This window comes from Apostichopus japonicus, chromosome 16, assembly GCF_037975245.1.
Source record: "Apostichopus japonicus isolate 1M-3 chromosome 16, ASM3797524v1, whole genome shotgun sequence".
NCBI classification, from domain to species: Eukaryota; Metazoa; Echinodermata; class Holothuroidea; order Aspidochirotida; family Stichopodidae; genus Apostichopus; species Apostichopus japonicus.
Genome location: NC_092576.1, coordinates 13,559,617 through 13,579,966, shown reverse-complemented (window position 1 = coordinate 13,579,966; position 20,350 = coordinate 13,559,617). Strand labels below are relative to the sequence as shown.

Below are 20,350 nucleotides of genomic sequence, written 5' to 3'. Positions count from 1 at the left end.
AGAATATTACAAGATTCATACAGTGTAATTTTTAGGCCCCTATATGTAGGCCTATAGATCTACACTATATTTATAACATAGTGTTACGTTGGGGGTGTGCTCCGGCTCAATTAGTTTGGGCTCCGTTATTAAATAGGTACAATGAACAACAGATAAGAGAAACTCCAGACATAGATATAATTGTAGAGTATTAGCTTTATTGCTGGAGTGTATCTGAACTACACTCTCTGAAGTCTGGAATCTTAGTCTTTTCCATATTAAAAAACTACAGTATTTAAGTCATTACAACTTCCTGTGAGGGGGCGATAACCTCTCTGTGACATAAACTCTTGGTCTTACTTATAATTACTAAGGCACATAGGAGAGTGCTATGACTGACCATATTTGTAATACACCTGAGATGCAACAGGTTGTCATCTGTGGTAACCATGAGTAGTTCTTGGAATTAAAACAAAGGGGGCTTCTACGAATATGATGTGGGTGTAGGGTGAATAAGTCATGGACAGGAAGTAAGTACTGTAGTTACTCTTAAGACAAAGAGGCATGGAAGCAAATGTTTAAAGTAATACGATGGGGATATAACTACATACTACATTACAATAGGCATATATGTGGTAGGTAGCCAGCTACACCCTAAACAGTCGAAATCTGATTTTCAAACCTTGTTTGCAAAGTTGCAAAATATACCATCACTTTCCATCCAAGCACCCTTCTTTGGAATCAATTAAACGAATAACGAATACAATAGGAGTAATTTAACGCTATTCGAAACTTATTCGAGGGGGATCCTTAAAATGAGAAATGAAATCGAACGAGCACTGATTGAAACACGATAGGAAAAACCTAGCTAGCTACTGCAACCCTCCGTTTAAGCTTCATTCTTTTCAAATTGGTATTAATTCAGTTATTAATTAAGAAATAAATATGTTAACATTAGGCTATCGACTTCTATTCCTTGTCAATATGTTTTTGTGGTTCGTGGTCTGCCTATACAATTTCGATAATACCTTATTCATGTTAAATCGTGATAGGCCTACTATTGGCATATGGGACCGCTAAGGTAGCATACGCCCATTAAAAGCCCCATTGACTTACACACTAAATCACAAAAGTAATGTGGTCTCTAAGTCTAGATAGAAGTTTTCACTAGCTAAACGCTACCCATCACCGGATAGCTGACAAGTTGGCCTTTCATGGCACCATCAATTTTCCGTACCATGACCATGTAGATTTTTTGCTAAGTTTTCGTCACTTGTAAACAAACCTCTTCACTCAGTGGTAAACAAATTTCCTACGCTGCTCCCGGGAGGCCTAAAGGGGTCTAAAATTGCCTCAATTGACCCAATTTTCTCACCATGCACATGTACTGTACTTCCATTCATGCTCTTCAACATGTAAGCCACAAAAAAAACTAGATTATGATTGATAACAGGTCACAAAAGATGTTCTCCCGCTGCTTTTTGGCCCTTTTCCTGAAGGAGAACAAATGAGCGGATTGATATAGACTCTAATAGGAGTATGCCACCCTAAGAAAAATTGAAGAAGATGAATAAAAAACTAAAAAGAAAATAGATGGGTGGCGGAAAGATCAATACCAATCAATCAAATTTCCACTATCACAAAGGACTATAGTGTAATTCTATATTGCCAATCTCTTAGATGAACATTAGGGAGAGAAACATATATTTAAAAAAACCAAAGTAAGAACTGGATCGTGCTATATATTGGTAGCATATGCTATTAGCATTACAGTAAGAACTGCATGAGGATAAGTGTAACCCCAACAAATCTACTTTGGATGGATTTGTTGTGATTACACATATCTTCAGTTCTTACCGTAAACCTAATAGCACATGCTACCGATTTATCATATTTGTCAGCACAATCCACTATTTACTGTGGTACACAAGTTTCAGATTTACAGTAGTTACTGTAATTTCTGTGAGTGACTGAATCGGCTAGGCTTACAGACCAAATATCGTTTCTTGTAAACAAAATTCCATAATCACGGACAGTTTCTTTATGGCAGTTTTACCAGCAGGTCTGTGGGCAGCGGATTTGCTTGTAAACTTTGAAACCGATTGTGTTGAAGTTTTGCTCAGCACACCATTCTTAATGCATGTTGCAACTTCCATATTTATGGAGGAAGAGGGAAACAAAATTCCCTCTTTCCTTTTATTTAATTCTGACCTAATTCTAATGTCGTTTGGTATGATTTTGTTTTTTATATATAACACGAAGAGTCACTTTGAAGTTGTTGAAACAAGGAAATCAGTGGTCTTACTCAGTTCGTCATACATATATGGAAACTTAGGGAAACCATGAATGATAATTTCATAACTGCTTAGAACATGGTTTTCGGTTCGGTTTTAAAAACGCAAAACCATCGATGTTTACTCTAATACAGTAAGTGGCCTACTTTCTTCAAGGGGCGAGTCTTCAAGCTGAATGAAATCGTTCATATCGTGTAAAAGGATTGGTTCAGGTGTCTGACATGTCTATCTTGTATGAAAGAGCTTAAAAAGACAAACATAATAGTGAAGAAACTACCATGATAGCATTCTCTGTTAAGGAGATATCACACTTTGAAGATTTCACAATTTCTTTGCAAATGACTGGTGTAGAAAGACTAACTGTGAGGGTGTGAAGATACACATTTGTGACACCTGAACTGTTCCTTTAACTGTTACAATTTTGGTACACAAGGATTCGTTATCATGTCAATCAGGCCTTCGTCTCTGCGTGACATTAACATATTAAACTCGGCATCGAAGTTATGAGCCCAAGTCTTAAAGTTTGTCAAATTCTTCTCGTAATAATGTCTGAGCACCTTCTTTCCAAAGTCATCCTTTTCATATGGATAAAATCCAAATATGGCCGTACTTTGACAGACTGCCTCGGCTACAGCAAGCATATATAAACCTGACGACGGGTACCGCCACAAGTTGTATTTCCTGAAGAAGAAAAATAAGGAAAAGAAGAAGAAGAAAAAGAAGACTGTGACATATCCAGTCTTTTAAAATTTGAGACTGAGCTGCCTCGACGGACGAGTACGGTAAGAAAAAGGATCTTCGACGTTTTTTTTTCTTTAACCGAGACCACTGTTTCATTGGTCCTAATACGCGACGTGATCTATACTGTTGCATGATGCCCAAAACATGTTGTTTATCTCAATCTTTGTGCTACTTGTGAAAATATGCTTCAAAAGATCTCGCCTTCGGTAATTACGAACGAAGTTCTATATACCACTACTGATCAACTAGGATATACATCAATTATATTTCGGAGACTTTCGATGCATTGTTTACTGACTCTCAACGCTTACACTAAGTTTAGCGTACGTGAATGAGAATACGTCAACTATAAGCCTTCCGATTGGTTGACGATCAGATGTGCGTAAGGTTGCTAAAGGAACGATGGATATTTGTTGCTAAAATTGACTAGATGTGAATGATGTTAAAAACCATACTTTGCTCAAGGGCAATCACCATAGACTATTTCTCAATACAAAATGATTTGTCAAGCTTTGGCAACACTGTATATACTATGACTAGATTCATAAATCACCAAAGAATTAAAAATGAAGTACTTCTATCATGGGACGTGCTATTTGAAAATATAGCACCTTTCAATGAACAATCTGCTTATTTATTTATTACAAACTTTTCGCTCTTTATTACGCCAATACTTGTATATTAAATTGATTTTGAACGTATGAAATCGAACGAAATTCACTTTGTGAAATCCTCTTTGTGTAGCTGCAGAGAGATAACTATAATGTTACCTACATGTGATAACGCTTTGATTTGATTCTACATTCTACTATTTATGTGAGCAGAATGTTCAGACATTCCACTTAGCTCTTTGCCATTCAAGTTTTCGGTTATCTTCTTAACCATGCCAGCTGTTAGTCAGGAATGTGAAACTTTATCACAGAAAACAACGAACGCGCTCAACTATACTCAAATTGTGTTATGTAAATAGCCGTACATTGAAGATGGTAGTGAAATCTAGTTGGATAATGTAATTCTTTCCATTGTTTCAATTCTACGCAGTGGCGGAGTGTCGTCCATACAGTAAGGGGGGGGGGGGGCGGATGCCCCCTCTGACGGACTCAAATGGACTGCTGGCGCCCTTTTCACCTTTTTACCACATTTTACTTATTCGCGATTATTGATTTTTATAGCGCTCTCACCTACCTATTGACATTTAAAACATTTTGTTGGCGATGAAACCTATTTATTCTTCGTTTATCTGCAAATTAGCAAGGCCTGGAAAGGGTAATTTCCGGCGATCTAGAGAGTATCTTTACTCAAAAAATCTATCGCTTAGATAGTGTCGAAAGAGCCCCTACAGACTATTCTCGACCCCCCTGACCAATACCTCTAGCTCCGCCACTGATTCTACGTTTATCAATAAATACAGGAAGAGAATTTGGGCGTTTCCAGCAAAACCAAATACATTTAATTCAATATGTTAACCTTAATTGTTTTAAATCTTACTTTCTCACCATTTTATGTTACTGTAGATATCTTTCAAGCTGAATGCGACCTGGAGGTGTAATTTCTTCATTTTCAATGCTTTGGCTATGCTTTGTAATTTTGTTTCGTGTTTACTAGTATCTTTAGGATACCAAAGAATCGTGTTGTTTAAATTTCTCAAAGTTCTCCAAATTTCCTTTTCTCTTTCGGTGTGTGGACCCGACGAAAGTACCTTGTCAAGCTGACCCAACATGTTATCATTCACCAACATTAGGTCTGTCCTGTTCCCGATGTCACTCTCGTATCCTTTGACTGGGGCCATGTTTGCTCTGATGACTAAATCATAAGAATCGATGGTACTGCCACATTTACTCTGTAGTAGTATTCCACTGTTACCTATTACTGCACACTTTTTTTGTCTCCTCAAAGTTGAATATTGAGAATTTATCTCCTTCAGGTAACATTTTTTTGAAGCTTCTTGATCAGGTTTTCCATTTGATTGCGATTTTACAAGATAATCCATCAACGTTTTATTTTTAACGTTATAGTGGGTCATCTGATGGAATGTCTGGTTATCAGTGATATTCTCCCTATAAACGATTAACGTGTAATCTCGTTGGAAGCAGTCCATTAAAGACCTGTGTGAGAAAGAAAAGCAAATATAATTGTATTGTTGGCCTTTTTTCTGCAAAAGCATGGTTATCACTTCGTTTCGTTAATACATCACATTGATTGCTTCTTAAAGGCATTGAAGACTCGCCCCAAACCGCGTGCCGCCCTCTATCAAAAACTTTCCGTTGCTTGCAAGTGTTTTCTCTTGTCGCTACAAAATGCAGACAGTAATGAAACGTGATACCTTGTTATCTGTTATCTAGACCTGAGATGTCCATCGCTGTATCGTTTGTACACTGTGCTGTGGGTATTGACCGCAGCTGTATGTACTGGCTGTACAAAAGTGTAATTACCGACGGTAGCAAGCTGTATGTGTATTTTGTGGGATCGATGGTGGTGTCTAACACTTCTGTTACACCTCATTTGAAACTAGGTCAGATTACCGGCATTAGACGTTTCTTTTTGCGCGAGTCTTCACACCCTTAACGAGAAATACATGTTTATAGATCGCACTGTACATTATCGACCTTAACTCTAAACGTTTGCAGTATTGCTACGTAACAATGGAGTTCCTGCAATAATACTTGAGGTAGCTGTAGGCCTAAATGTCAAATTCGACAATTATGAACTCCACCAAATGCAGTAGGTTTTAAGTGTTGGCGATGCCGATGACGATAATGACTTCATGTTTTACACTCGTGTATAGTATTTAATCGGCAAGATATGATTTTCTTTTGGAGTAAAAGGGGAGGATTATGTGGTATTGTTTTTTGACTCCCAGCTCATAGTTGTCAACATCATAAACATTTGTTTCTTATCATGATTTGTAGCATATTTGCTATTTACGGAAATATTCCAACTGTATCACAGTTTTTCATGGAAAAATTAAACACTAACGACATTACAGTCACTAAATCCTAAAACTTGTACAGATGTCCCTATGTCATTAGACCATGCACCCTTTTCTGTGATTCATTTCCTGAGACTAGCATTTGTGCGACCATACACTCGAAGTTAATAAAACGGGACTGTTTCGTACTTTATGGTGTTTTCGTTTAACTAAGATGTTAGTTTACAAGTAAGACACCGTGTTGTTATGGAAAACCGGTTGCAGGCTGGGTAAATTTTATACTGGAATTGTATGTTAAATCGTATCATTCGCACCATGATCATGTAAAACAAACCACTCACTTTATTGTACCGTACCGTACCGTACCGTACCTTACCGTACCGTACCATACCATACCATACTATACTATACTGTATACTATATACTGCACTGCACTGTACTATACTATAATATATACTCTACTGTACTATACTATACTATACGATACTATACGATACGATACTATACTATACGATACTATACTATACTATACTATACTATACTATACTATACTATACTATACTATACTACACTACACTACACTACACTACACTATACTATACTACACTACACTACACTATACTGTACTATACTGTACTACACTACACTATACTGTACTACACTACACTATACTATACTATACTGTACTATACTGTACTACACTACACTATACTGTACTACACTATACTATACTATACTACACTATACTATACTACACTATACTACACTACACTACACTATACTATACTATACTAGTATCGTATTATAGTATTATAGTAGTAGTAGAGTAGTAGTAGTATATGTAGTATAGTAGTGTAGTATACTATACTGTAGTATACTATACTGTAGTATAGTACTGTATCGATGTTTGAGTTTATTTCTATAATGCAAATATATAATTGTGCAACATGTTTACAATGTGGTGGAGGAGGACTGAGGATGCATAGCTTATTCGAGCATTCCACTCTTGAAAAAAAAAACAATAGATAATAACAAAATAAAAACAAATGAAACAAAGAAAAGTCATAACCACCTAGGAAGAGCAATCACTATGTAAAATGAGATTTAAATTTGGATTTGTACGAAGTTATGGATTTTAGCATCTTTCACGGTTCTGTCTAAACAGTATGTTCGCTTCTACATTGTTATATTACATATCATGATATTTTCTAGATAATAGTGGAGTTGTAAACTATAACATAATTATGATTACGAACTTAGGCAAACATAAACGGAACACAATTACCTACGTAAGATAAGAACTTAGTATTTTTTTTATACCTTTGGACGATGTCAATTTGCACAGCTTTGATCCAAATATGTATAATCAAATATCATTTGTTTTTTGTGTTAAGAGTTCTCTTTTAACAGCTCCAGTGTGATTTATTCAAACATCTCCGAAAATAATCCTTTTCAGAGCTGTGATATTGTCATCGCTGTATTATATCAAACCAAAGAACACTATTGTATAACTCACTTATGGACATCAAAATGAATTTCGGTTCTATTCCAAACTTTTGAAGTACTAGGCTGCACTATAATAGATTAAGGAACAACACCATTCTGGGCTTCTTACATAGTGCTACGGAAATAGTTCAGAGTTGCATAATTTCTTTTTTTTTTAATGTAGATGTGTACATGTGAACATGTCGTGAGACTACACCATGAACAAACATGTGTATCTTTTACAGCACTGCTGTTAAAAAAAACTACATGACAATAAAACCTTGATAAACTGTTCGATCTAACACTGCAGTAAAATGATCTGTGTAATCCTTTTGTAAGAATAATTATTGATTATTAAATATCTTGTGGGAAGTAGAAATATGTCAATAAATCATATTAGGCACCGTCCATTTGGTGCATAAATACATTTCCTCATCGCTTTTGATAGATGTAATGCTGCCTATATAGTCTATATGAACAGGCTATATGAACAGGCAACCACGAGATAATCGTTGAAGTGTACCACTTAAAGGTTGTCAACTCTCCCTTCTTTCAATGAATAGGCACGTTCCATTATGAGAGCAGATATATTGTATTAAATAAATATTACAAAACGTAAACACAGGAACTTGCATTGTTGAGATATTCAGCAATGAAAATACGGTTTCCAAGTTGGTGTGAAGAGTATATGCGCTATTTAAACGAAGATTGTATTCTAGAATAAATAGTTAGGGGAAAAAGAAACTAGATAATATAAAGAAAACAGACACACACAAAGTCTATGAGCAAAGGATTTCAGTGTTTTAGAAATTTGGCAATGGAAATTAGAAGTCCAGTTTGGCAATAGTCTTTCAGTGACAAGTCTTGTAACCAACGAGTAATCAATGTATGCCAATGTAGCTAGTGTCTCGGGTGTAGCTAAGAGTTAATTGCGTAGAGGTACGAATTAAGCGCTATAGTATATGTTTGTTATTTTGGGTTTATCTGGGACGGCAAATCGTTTCTGATGTTTAAACTGAATGGTGCCGTGGTCTTTAGGTTTAGTTCCCAGAAATTTTCTTTTCCTTTCCTAGATTTATCTGTCCAAGAATCGTTCTGGTCAATGGCAATAACACGCAAATTCTGAATTGAATGATTTTGGAGATTGAAGTGATTTGCAACAGGTTGGTTGATCTTTTTTGATATATATATATATATATATATATATATATATATATATATTCATCCATGTTAATATAAACATGTATGTTACTTGCACAAACACAGAAACAATCGTGTATATACATATATGGTAGGGGGGAAAAAATACAAAAACAAAGGGATGGCTACAGCGTACAAAATACAAAATGAAAACTTAAAATCTTAGTAGAGGTTTATAAGGGATCTAGTAAAGTTGTAACGAAAAGAGTGTACGTTATGCTTAGAAGTTAAACTCTGGAGCAATATCTCTACATTTTCCTAGCAAAGTGATCAGATTACATACTTCTGATGAACCCTGGATAACAACTGAAATTAAAAGACTCATCTAAAAACGTCCAAAAAGTATTATAATCAGCGCATTCGGAACCACAAATCAAGTGACCTAGCTGGATGGCATAGAGGTATTCAAATTATTACCAATAAAAATCGTAAATCGCCCACTATTACAGTTCCTGGTCTTTCCCTGATGGATGAGCAAGCAATTGCTGAATCTATTAACCACAGCTTTGTTTCTGTCTATCACGGCAGACCTCCCTTAAATTTGAGTGATCTTCCTACCTACGCTCCATCTAAACCACCACCGCAAATTCAGGTTTGGGAAATGTATCGTGAGCATAGTAGCTTAAAGGTTAATAAGGCGGTCGGACCAGACGGGGTTCCAAGTATAGGCTCATTAAAGAGTTTGCATGTGAATTCAGTATCCCTATAACTGACATTTTAAACACATCCATAACTGAAGGCTTAGTACCCCAAACTTGGAAGGATGCTAATATTGCTACTATACCCAAAGAAATGCCGGCAACAATTTCTAGGTTGAGACCCATATCTCTAACATGCCACCTTCCTAAAGGTTTTGCTGCAAATTAAACTGGGTACGCAATGATATGTCTATATATAAATATATGTTTATACGTCGATCGTAATCAATATGTTGTATTAAGGGCTCCTCTACTACTCATTGCTTAATTGAACTTCTTGATGTTATATATAAAGGAAGTGATATAGGAAATACGGTAGGTCACTTATGGTCACTGACTTTACCTGATTGCGTAGACCACCTTAGCTATCAAAAGATTGTATGAGTTAGGTGTCAGAGGCGAATTTGTACCTTGGCTAGCTGATTTTCTCACCTCTCGTCAGCAAAGGGTATAAATAACATTCTGCCATCTCAACATGGGAAACACTATATTGTGGTGTACCACAGGGAACTAAATTGGTACCACTGATATTCGTTGGTATAATAAATAATGTTTTAGAAAAGGCTAGTTCCCACTGTGTTTAGTATGGCGATGATGTGAGCTTAGCGCAGGTTCGACTGGTTACTCAACCAAGCCAGATTGGTCAGGACGTTCACATTCTTGATATATGGGCTACTAATAATCACCTCGAGCTCAATCCCTCGAAATGTAGGCTAATTCAATCTCGAAAAATTGAATTTCGAAAATAACATTGCCCTAAAAAAAAAGGATAACCCAAAAACCTTCTTGGCTTATGTCAGGTCAAAGCAGGAAGTTAAAGATGCAATTGTTTCTCTTCGGGCACCACAGGCTGATAATATAGTTACTGATAGTCAGGATCTTGCAGATCTTTTGAACAACTGTTTAGTGTCGGTTTTTAAAAGGGAAGATATGAGTAGTATTCCAGATTTACAGGGGGTAAGTGATAGGCCTAAACTGGATACGGTCTTATTTTCGGATGAGGTTGTCTTAAAGGAGCTGCTTCGTCTAAATATTTCTAAAGCTTATGGACCTGATGCAATTCATCCGTATTTGTTGAAGACTTTTGCACAGTCACCATTTCTGCGTTCCACTCTCATTGGTTTTTAGTAAATTTATGAATGAAGGTTATGTTCCTAAGGACTGGAGATATGCTAATATTACCCCAATTTTCAAGAAGGGTGATAAGTCTAAGCCCTGTAATTATTGGCCCGTTAGTCTCACTACTGTTGTTTGTAATGTCATAGAGTCTATTGTTAAAAAGTCTATGGTCTGTCACTTCAGCAGTCAGTCTTTGATCAGAGAGTCTCAACATAGCTTTTGTCCAAAAAGGTCTTGTCTCACTAATATCCTTGAGTTTATGGAAGATGTAACAAGCTCACTATATAGTCAGAAGTCTGTAGATGTTGTGTTCGTGGATTTCCAGAAGGCCTTTGATAAAGTTCCCCACCAGCGTCTTTCACTTGGGCTGAAGAGTATGGGTGTCAAAGGGAATTTACTGTATTGAATCGAGAATTGGCTTGGTAAAAGGAAACAGAAGGTGGTAATTAAAGGCTGTGCTTTTTCTTGGCAGGACGTTACTAGTGGGGTTTCACAAGGGTCTGTTTTGGGTCCCTTGTTGTTTGTTGCCTATATAAATGACATCGACGGAGATATTTTGTGTACAGCTAAGAAGTTTGCTGATGACACCAAATTGTATTCTGAGGTCTCTTCCAAAAGCGACTCTGAGTTTCAAAAGTGTCAAACGGATTTGGATAAGGTTTTTTCCTGGTCTCAGGGATGGCAAATGCTTTTTAATATTGATAAATGCAAGGTAATGCACATTGGTAGTAGTAACCAAAAGTATACATACAATCTTAATGGTGTGGAGTAACAGGAGGTCTCTGTTGAAAGAGACCTAGGTGTCTACATTGACTCATCTCTGCAACCTTCTAAACATTGTCTTGAAGCTGCTAAAAGAGGTAATAGGGTTTAGGTATGATCAAGAGGAACTGCAGTTTTTTGATAGAGAATATCGTAGTTAGGCTTTATAAACAGTTGGTTAGGCCTCATCTGGAGTATGCTAAGCAGGCTTGGAACCCATATTTTGCTATGGATAAGGAAGTACTTGAAAAAGGTCCAGAGGAGGGCTACTAGGATGATTAGTTCCTTAAAGAGTGTTCCTTATTATAGGCGGTTACAACTGTTGAATCTCACCACACTGGAGCTCAGGAGGTTATGTGGGGACTTGATTCAGGTTTTCAAGATTGTGTATGGTTTTGACATTTTATCCTTTACCGACTTTTTCATGTTTGCTAATAGTAGTTGTACCAGAGGTCATTGTCTTAAACTCCAAAAGTCACAAAGTAGGATTAATATTCGGCATAACTTTTTTGTAATAGGGTTGTGAATGAGTGGAACGGTTTGCCTAAGAAAGTTGTACTTGCATGTAGTGTCAATGGGTTTAAGAATGCTTTGGACAAGCACTTTAAGCTTTGTAATCGCGTCGGAGTGTTTGTGTCTTCAGTTTTTTCTCTCTCCTATAGAGTAATTGATGGGGACTTAAGTGTCCCTCCTGATCCTTTTTTCCCCTACTAAACTAAACTAAACTAAACTAAACTAAACTATTGCTTTAAATATAGCATATTCTTGTGTTCAAACATCAGTGTAACAATGTATATAATGTTTTGATTTAATTTTGGTTGTTATTATACTTCTACTTATTCCAGAACAGTTGAAGTTGTGTCTTCTTCATAGTTCTTTGGCTTCAATTATGCGAGGGAAAAAATCATTTCTTCCAAAATGGCTTACATTTAGCATCACACACTAAATATAATGAAAAGCCTGCACTCCGCAAAGTTTATTACAATAATGGAAATGATAACTAACATTTGCATTTACTCAAACGAAAGCTATTATAGTGGAGGGACATCCCTCCCATTCTACCCCTACCCGGGAGGGGGGACATTATCAATGTTCGTTATTCGAACATTGTTTATGGACATGAGTATCTTTACAGTTTACCGTATAGTTGCTTTAAGGTTAACGTTCTCGTCTAGTCGGAAATGATGCCACGCATACATTCAACCATATTCAACAACAATGTAGTTTTAATTATTCAAAGTATGTGTCGTTTTTTTTATTGGAATAATTTCCATTTCAATAGATAACAAGCATTTTGACCAGTTTAAAAATAGAATTTAACATTAGATGGATCCATCAGAGCAACTTAGTTTCAAAAAATCTGTCTTAAAATATAAACTGAGAATGGTGCTTTTCTCAAATAATATCTGTGGTTAATAATTTGAAGGGGAAAAAAATCATGAAATCAATCATCATAATGACAGTCAAGTTAGTAGAGATGATAGGAAACAAAATTGTCAAACGCTAGTTCTTATATCAAATTTAAATGGATATGTTACGTCTTTTCGAAATAATTCCCAAATTCTTCCAAAAATGTTTTAATGTTTTACTCACTTTCCACAGAGATAATCACAAGCAGCAAAGTCAAATGTAGGTGAATATCCGATTTTTATCCTGTGGAGACCAAATATCCAAGAGAGAAAAACTATAAAAACAAGACAGGTGATAGGCCTACATCGTCTTCTCAAATTCACACTAATGAAGTCAGAAGAAGAAGAATGCATTCTGTTGATTTTGATGATGTTCTTTCCTTTCTAATTCAGTCTACTTTGAAAGTGTTTGCTTGAAACTAATTTGAAGTACGTTAACGTGGATGCAACACCACAGGCTCAATTTTGTATGATTATCCAAAGCAAGCAACATTACATATATATATATATATATATATATATATATATATATATATATATATATATATATATATATATGTTAAGTGCAGAGTGTACTAAGAGCACGCACCGAACTGGTTATCATTGTAATTAGAGGGCGCGGTTATGTATTGTACAAACTGGTGAAGGTGAAGAATAATCTTGTGCTGTGACTGACAAATCTATCTTGAAGTTCATTAAAGGGGAAGAAGACTCGCCCCAAACCGCGTGCCGCCCTCTAAAAAAAAGGTACTTTTCCGTTGCCTGCAAGTGAGTGTTTTTGGTTTCGCTACACAATTATACAGATAGTTATGAAATATGATACCTTGTTGTCTTGAGCTGGACATGAGATGTCCATCGCTGCTATGTACACTTTGTTGTGGGTGTTGACCGCAGCCTGTTTGTACTGACTGTACACTAGTGCCTAATTACGAACAGTAGCAAGCTGTGTGTGTGTAATTACGCTGGAAGCTTGCATGCCGTAATGAGTTCACTCGGTGGAGAAACAGACAGTCAGGATAGGTACGGTAGAGATTCTCTGACGCGTAATTTCAAAAACAATTGCCGTAGATCAGATGGTAGAGGTGCGTGTCCATTCAAAAAGTCAGTAAATTTTTGCAGTAACTTTTGTACTTGTGGTTAAAAAAGTAGAGGAAATTGTACAACTCGACGACAGAAGAAGACAAGAGCGTTTGGTGAAACATCTTGGGACAGTACGAGTAAGCTAAGTACAATACGTACAGTTGACTATGCTTCAAACCTTCTGACTTTCAGTTAGGTTGAATTAACCTTCTCCAATAATATTTTGGTTAGACCTTCTGTGTATTTCTGTCCATGAAAAAAAAAAACAGGAAAAAAACAATTAGGGTTATTGGAGCAATTAAATAGCTAGTGAATTTGCTTTCTTCCGAAGCCATTGTTATCTCAATTGCATAACAATCAAAGATGCAGTATAACTAGTAAACACGAAATCTTGAAGAAAATACTAGTATATTAATAAGTGTTACAACAATTGTCAGATTCAATAGAGTCCTCGAAAAAATCATTATGACTGGGTAGTAGGCCTAGTACTACTGTGTGTCATTTGTTTACATGTTGACACTGTATACAGTGTAGGTTTTGTAAGTGGGTTATGTTCGTAAATAGCACAGGTGCTTGTAACGTTATATTAGTAGAACAAGAGAAGGTGGAACCAGGGAGCTGCTAGTCTAAGTAGCAGTTCCCCGATGGAACACACAATCAAAAACAAACATTTTAAAGTCATCATTTTTGAAGAAATCATTATTTAATTTTAGTAAACGTTGCGTGAACCATATAAGCTAGAATTCAAGTTTTTCACTAGCTACAATTTTGATCCAATTAGACTTCTATGGTACCAATGATTTTGGAAATGTTCAGCAAAAATGAGGGAAACATACTTTGACAAAGCAGAGCACAAACTTTGCATAAAGAAGGTTATCGTTTCCTGTCAAAAGACATGACAATATAATTTAACAAGCTGCATTGTTTCCCAGCATCAATACTTCATTACAGCACTGCAGAAAACCAATTTAGCTAATTGTAAAGAAAAAATTTACAATGGATAAAAACTGCCGGGTACGCAGGGAACGTATCAACCTTCTAACATTATTTAAGATAGTATGTGATGTTAAGGTAGAGAATATTTCAACCTTGTTTTCTATTTGTCATTCTACCTCAATTCTCTCACTGTGACTGTCATCTTACCTGAACATGCGGGTGACCGAAAACATATTTGAACCACCCTGTTGTGATAAGTTCTCTGTTAAAGTGCAACCATTGTTCAAATGTGTAGTTAACCGTAATATGTTCACATTGGCAAAAACTGCATGCTTGTGTTCATTTCACACACCCACCCCTTCCCCTTTCCTATAGTGAATATAGGATTTCAGCAGTGGGGAGAGCTCACTGGTGGTTCCTTGAATGACATGGTTGTACGGTCCAAGTGATATCCAGACTGAGTGACGTGAGACTTAAGACTTAAGTCTCTCTGTGCCAGAAGGCACACAACGCCCGGATATCATTCTTCCACTGGGTTCGGTTTGCAGCTGCGTGCCGTACTGAGTTCCATGTGTTCCAGCCTGCCCAGTTCCGCTCCACCTCCACCATTTGTCGCCACGTGGTTTTCGGGCGGCCTCTTTTCCTTCTTCTTTCAGGTGTCTATCCGAGGGCCACAGCACAGTCATCGTTTTTGTCTTTCCTCAGCACATGGCCGATCCATTTCCATTTCCATTTCCATCTCCGTCTCCTCACCTCCTCGCTGATCTTCTCTGCCCCTGCCATCTCTAGAACTGTCTTATTTGAGACGTGCTGTTGCCACCTTGTAAATCTGATCTTGTAAATCCTTCTTAGACACTTGGTCTGGAAGATGTCAAGTTTCTTTTCCTCTCCTTTCGTCAGTTTCCAGGTCTTGCATCCGTAAAGTAGGACTGAAAAGGGAGGCTTTTGTTTTTCTGCTGATGTCGCTGGCTTGCCAGACTGAGTGAGATTACCCCGAAGAATTCCCCTGAATTTTCCGACTGTTGAGGTGGGAGTCCAAGCCCCCTTCCACCCAACACCCTACCCCATTTGTACATTTTTTAGCTTATTGGTTGGTACCTGTAGGTAACAAAGGATATTTTGAATATAACTTCACCAAGGTTGGTGTCAAAATTATCTGGGAGTGCAGTAATCCTTCCTAGATTATCACTTTAACTTTACATTAACAAAATTCCTAGTCCATGCTGCATGCACTGTTTGTAGGTTTTGTTTAATGCAGTTACTAAAAATGTTCATAATATTGCATTTTCTTGGACATGAACCAGCATTGCCATCGGTAATTTACCCCCCCCCCCCCCCGAACATTCAAGAGTTCTGCTGCCTCCATTGGTCTCCATCATGACTTTCTGTGAAATATCATTGGAGATATGGATATATTGGCTTCCAGATTAAAGGCACGAAGTAATATGTCTGGGAGGTAAATGCTCACGCCGATACATGTGTCCAATTGCTTCCAAACTTTTTTTTTCATTGTTTATGTTGGGTCTGGAAAATGACCATTTCATCCTTAATTAAAAGTCTTGAATTTCAATATATCAACACTAAGGGAACCCTGACGCATTGATAATCCAACACAATTGTAGAATAGAAAAGGTGCTTCTGGAGGGGTTTCTCAACCAAGGCTTTCTTTACAATTGAGTTTTGTCCTGGTAGGCCATGGGCCGTGGCTCTGAATTCCTTCCAGAAAATGATTCTTGTTACGTCCGGAGTGGTATTACATGAAATATAGTCTGAGTTATAGATAATATGTCCTTAATAAATAATCAAGTTGTTCTTTTGCTCAAAAGTGGCACATTAATATGTAATTCACAGATAAAATGTCAAATTTTCCAACATAAAGAAAAACATAAGAAAAACAGCGCCCTCACTTGATCAAAAATACTTAGTCTGTCTCCAGATAGAAACAGTTTACCCCCCAAAAATTCACATTTTGATGTGGAAACCTTTATAATTGTAAAGATTATGTATAGCACAACATTTCTAAAAGTTTGTATAGGCATATGGCTATTGGAATAATATTTTTCAACTGTACTTGGTGTTTATTTGAGGTGGGGATAGGCCAGTTTGTTCATTGTTAAATTGTTGAAATACACTATTTCTAGGCAATTAATGATCCAGTAATAACAAATGAGAGCAAGGAGTAGGCCAGCATGTATACATAACATGATTGAGGAGGGGGTCATTCTTGATGAATAAATGAGCACACTATTTCATATTCATTATAATCAAACTGGAGATTCCGATAGACTTTTTTAACAAACAAAGTATGTCTAAACAGGCCCAAAAAAAGTGACAAACTCAGAAATGTTCTTCTTTTATTTATCAACTGCAAATCTTTTCAACATGTTTAGAACACCAAAGTTCATAACAGACTTCTACATGTACAATGTTTTGTTACAAGCAGCGCTTCACCTAACAACCTTAACAAAAAAAACTTTAAATCTCATTTGTAATATGCATTAAAACTGTTTATTGATCATAACATTGCACATGAAACTTCTGTAGATAGTATCAGTAAGTTGTACTCTTATGAATACCCACAGTGAATGGGTGGCACTTACTCGTCAACAACAAGTTAAACGACTGTACATACAGGACCCATCCCCCAAAACCGAGCCTCGTTTTGTTTTTTTTTTGCGGGTGGGGGGGGGGGTGTTTGAGTGATCGCATAATCAATATTCAATAGGGTGTGGTGCACTGACTGTGTCTTTGATTATTGCATGTTAAATTCCATTATGAAATGTTCTGGAGACTGGTGTTAGCCACGATTAAACTAACATGAAATAAAACAACAATTTGTGTGGAAATTTGCATCAAATTGAATAAACAATAACGTGAGATAATACTTCATCGGACCATTTCGAATCACATTATAGTCCTACACCTTTTCCATATGATACTGAAAGTTACAACAGAGTACAATTTGATTTTTTTTTCAAAACTAAATGCATAGCCCCAACTCTTGACACTACTGAATTTGTTTTCTTCATGTTTGTCGTACAGATCCCTCTATTTTCTTACACATTATTTGAACATGTAACTAATGATGCACTATATTTAGTTCACACATTCCTGCATGTATTTACACATCTAACAATCACAATTTTTGAGTTCACATTTTAAAAATGCTAGATTTTGAAATATTACTCCAAAGTCCAATTGATGTCTGATGTCATGCTGTGTCCACATGTACCTCTTGGACAGCAAAAAAAAAGGACATGTCACTCGATGAAATGCCTTGACTTCTACACAAACCTTTTTGTTCATGCTGCAAATCAGATTCACTACCACTTGAAGTGTCTAACTCGTTACTTGACTTTGTATCATCTTGTAGATTAACCAGGTTTACTGCTAGATCCTGAGCTTCTACCGTTCTGGAAATTACAACTTCACTTTCATAGCGTCGCGTTGGTCGCAAAAAATGAAGTTGTGGAATGGAGCCTTGGAGACGCTTTCTTAAGTTGTAGGATCTGTAACTTGAGGCATCAATCCCTTGAACTTCTTTAACCATTTTGATGAACTGGGCTGTGAGTTTTGTCATCCTGATCTCACCCTGTTGTATAAGAATCTGTTCATCAATGACATTGTGGCAAAACTTTGCATAAGACTCTGCATATAGAATATCTGTTGTTTCTTTTGGCCACTTCCGAGTGAGAAATCTGGTTGCGTTGCGAAAACAACTCGGATGGTATCTTGCCTCGGAAGCAACAAGGTCTCTGCCAAGCATTTGCAAAAGAAGGGATTGGTTACATGTCAGCTCAGCAGCCTTTCTGAGTTTCCCAGCATCTATTGTCCCGTAACGAGTCAGGGGCTCTCTTCGTCTCTTACAGGTCACCTTGTCCCTTATCCAGTGATCAGTGTGACAAATGATGCACGACACTGGAAGTATGTGTGGTCTGCCTGAAGAAGATGGTCCAGCTACGTTTGATCTTAGTGTTCGCTTCTTACAGACAGGTTCAACATTGTCGTTGTCATCATCAGTGGAATCATCTGTAACATTCAAACATTCATTAACCTACACCATTTTACAACTTGAATTGACAAACCTAGCCCAGTTTATCTAAACTTGTTATAATGAATAACTTTTCTTTACAAATGAAAATTTGGGCATAGATTTGGGGCCCTTGTCTTATTTTATCAAATCATTGATATCGACCTCCACCCATATAAAAAATCAACCAAGTATTTGTACAAATGAAAAATTGGGCATGGGTTTGGGGCCCTTGTCTCATTTTATCAAATCATTGAGCAATTATGAAATATCGACCTCCACCCATATAAAAAAAATCAACCAAGTATTTGTACAAATGAAAAATTGGGCGTGGGTTTGGGGCCCTCGTCTTATTTTATAAAACTCACAGAGCAATAATGAAATATTGATCTCCAGTCCACCCATATAAAAAAAAAATCAACTAAGAGCAAATGGAAAATTGGGCGTGGATTTGGGGCCCTCATTTTATCTCATTTTATCTCATTTTATAAAATCATGGAGCAACTACTGAAGAAAGTCTAAAAGTTAAATATCAAACTCCCCCCCCCCCCCCCCATGACAGGTACTTCTATTTGTTGAACAAATGCCAAATTTAACTTAACACACACTAAATATAGATTATAATTGTAAATGTATCCCTGTTGTTTGTACATATCTAACCCTAACCCAAATAAATTCACGATTACATCAGGTTGATGCATTTTGCACAACAAAATGACAGCAGGACTAAGTTACAATACAATAAAAAACCGTCAAGAACGAATGTAAAAACTTAAATAAAAGCACAACCACATTCCACAAAATGTCAGATTGAAATTTCTAATTTCAGTTGGAAAATGGGTTCATACTCATAATATTATTTAAATGTTGCTTACCATCTTTGGGCAGATTTTAGCAAGCCTTTTTTCAGTCTTGTTGAGTTTATTCATCTGTGAATCTCTGGTATTGTAGCAATCACGATGATAGCCAATGCACGACTCACCATGCTCATGATCTTGAAAATCAGCTAAAGATTTTAAGCTCTCTATACAGTATTTTGAAGTGACATCTCTAGCTAATGCACCATAAATACCTGGTAAAACAATCCACCTTAAAACACAAACCTTGAATTTGGCAAAAGAGCTGTCAGAAAAGGATGAAATATTCGTTTTTGTCTGTGCACACACATGCATACAACATTTGAGTGTGGGAGCAGCCATGTTTGTGCAGTTAGTGTAACCATGGTGTAACCAGACCACAGATCAACAGCTGTGATTGGTCAATTAATGTTTGACCTGGAAATACTGACCAATTAGATAAGCTCTTTTAAGAGCAATGGATAATTTCTTTTGTTAGTTTTTCTTAAATTCTGACTGTTTGTTTCAGTAGAACCAAAAAGAACAAGTCAATCTTGATTCAGTTCATATTTATACTATTTCAGAGAAATTAACTTCCCCCACTGACCATGTGAACAAAAGTGCATCTAAATTGGCCATGGCCCATGGCCTATGGCAACTTGAATCCAGTGTAATGACCTTTGGCTGGAAACTCACTTTTGATCCTTTGGACTGCACGTGATGGTTGCACAACCATCGCATGTCTTGCTAGGAACCCCAGCACCATTGAACCTGTTGAAGGTAGGCTATGTATCTGCACAGCCTGATTTTTTTTTTTATGAAAGTTCAAATGTATTAAAAGGATTGTCTGGA

General features: G+C 36.7%; 2 protein-coding genes across 2 annotated transcripts; both read right to left on the bottom strand.

The window, feature by feature from the left end:
- Positions 1–138: 138 nt before the first annotated feature.
- LOC139983560 (CMP-N-acetylneuraminate-poly-alpha-2,8-sialyltransferase-like) lies at positions 139–13,103 on the bottom strand. Its single transcript, XM_071997193.1, has 3 exons — positions 12,801–13,103; positions 4,511–5,119; positions 139–2,954 (listed from the first exon to the last, which is right to left on the bottom strand). Exons 1-3 carry the CDS (start codon positions 12,968–12,970, stop codon positions 2,687–2,689), a joined length of 1,047 nt encoding a protein of 348 aa, XP_071853294.1. The 5' UTR covers positions 12,971–13,103; the 3' UTR covers positions 139–2,686.
- A 2,189-nt stretch (positions 13,104–15,292) lies between these two features.
- LOC139982003 (uncharacterized) lies at positions 15,293–19,896 on the bottom strand. The gene is made up of 3 exons (XM_071994503.1): positions 19,538–19,896; positions 17,865–18,686; positions 15,293–15,610 (listed from the first exon to the last, which is right to left on the bottom strand). The coding sequence occupies exons 1-3, from the start codon at positions 19,859–19,861 to the stop codon at positions 15,293–15,295; spliced, it is 1,464 nt and encodes a 487-aa protein (XP_071850604.1). The 5' UTR covers positions 19,862–19,896.
- Between the last annotated feature and the right edge of the window lie 454 nt (positions 19,897–20,350).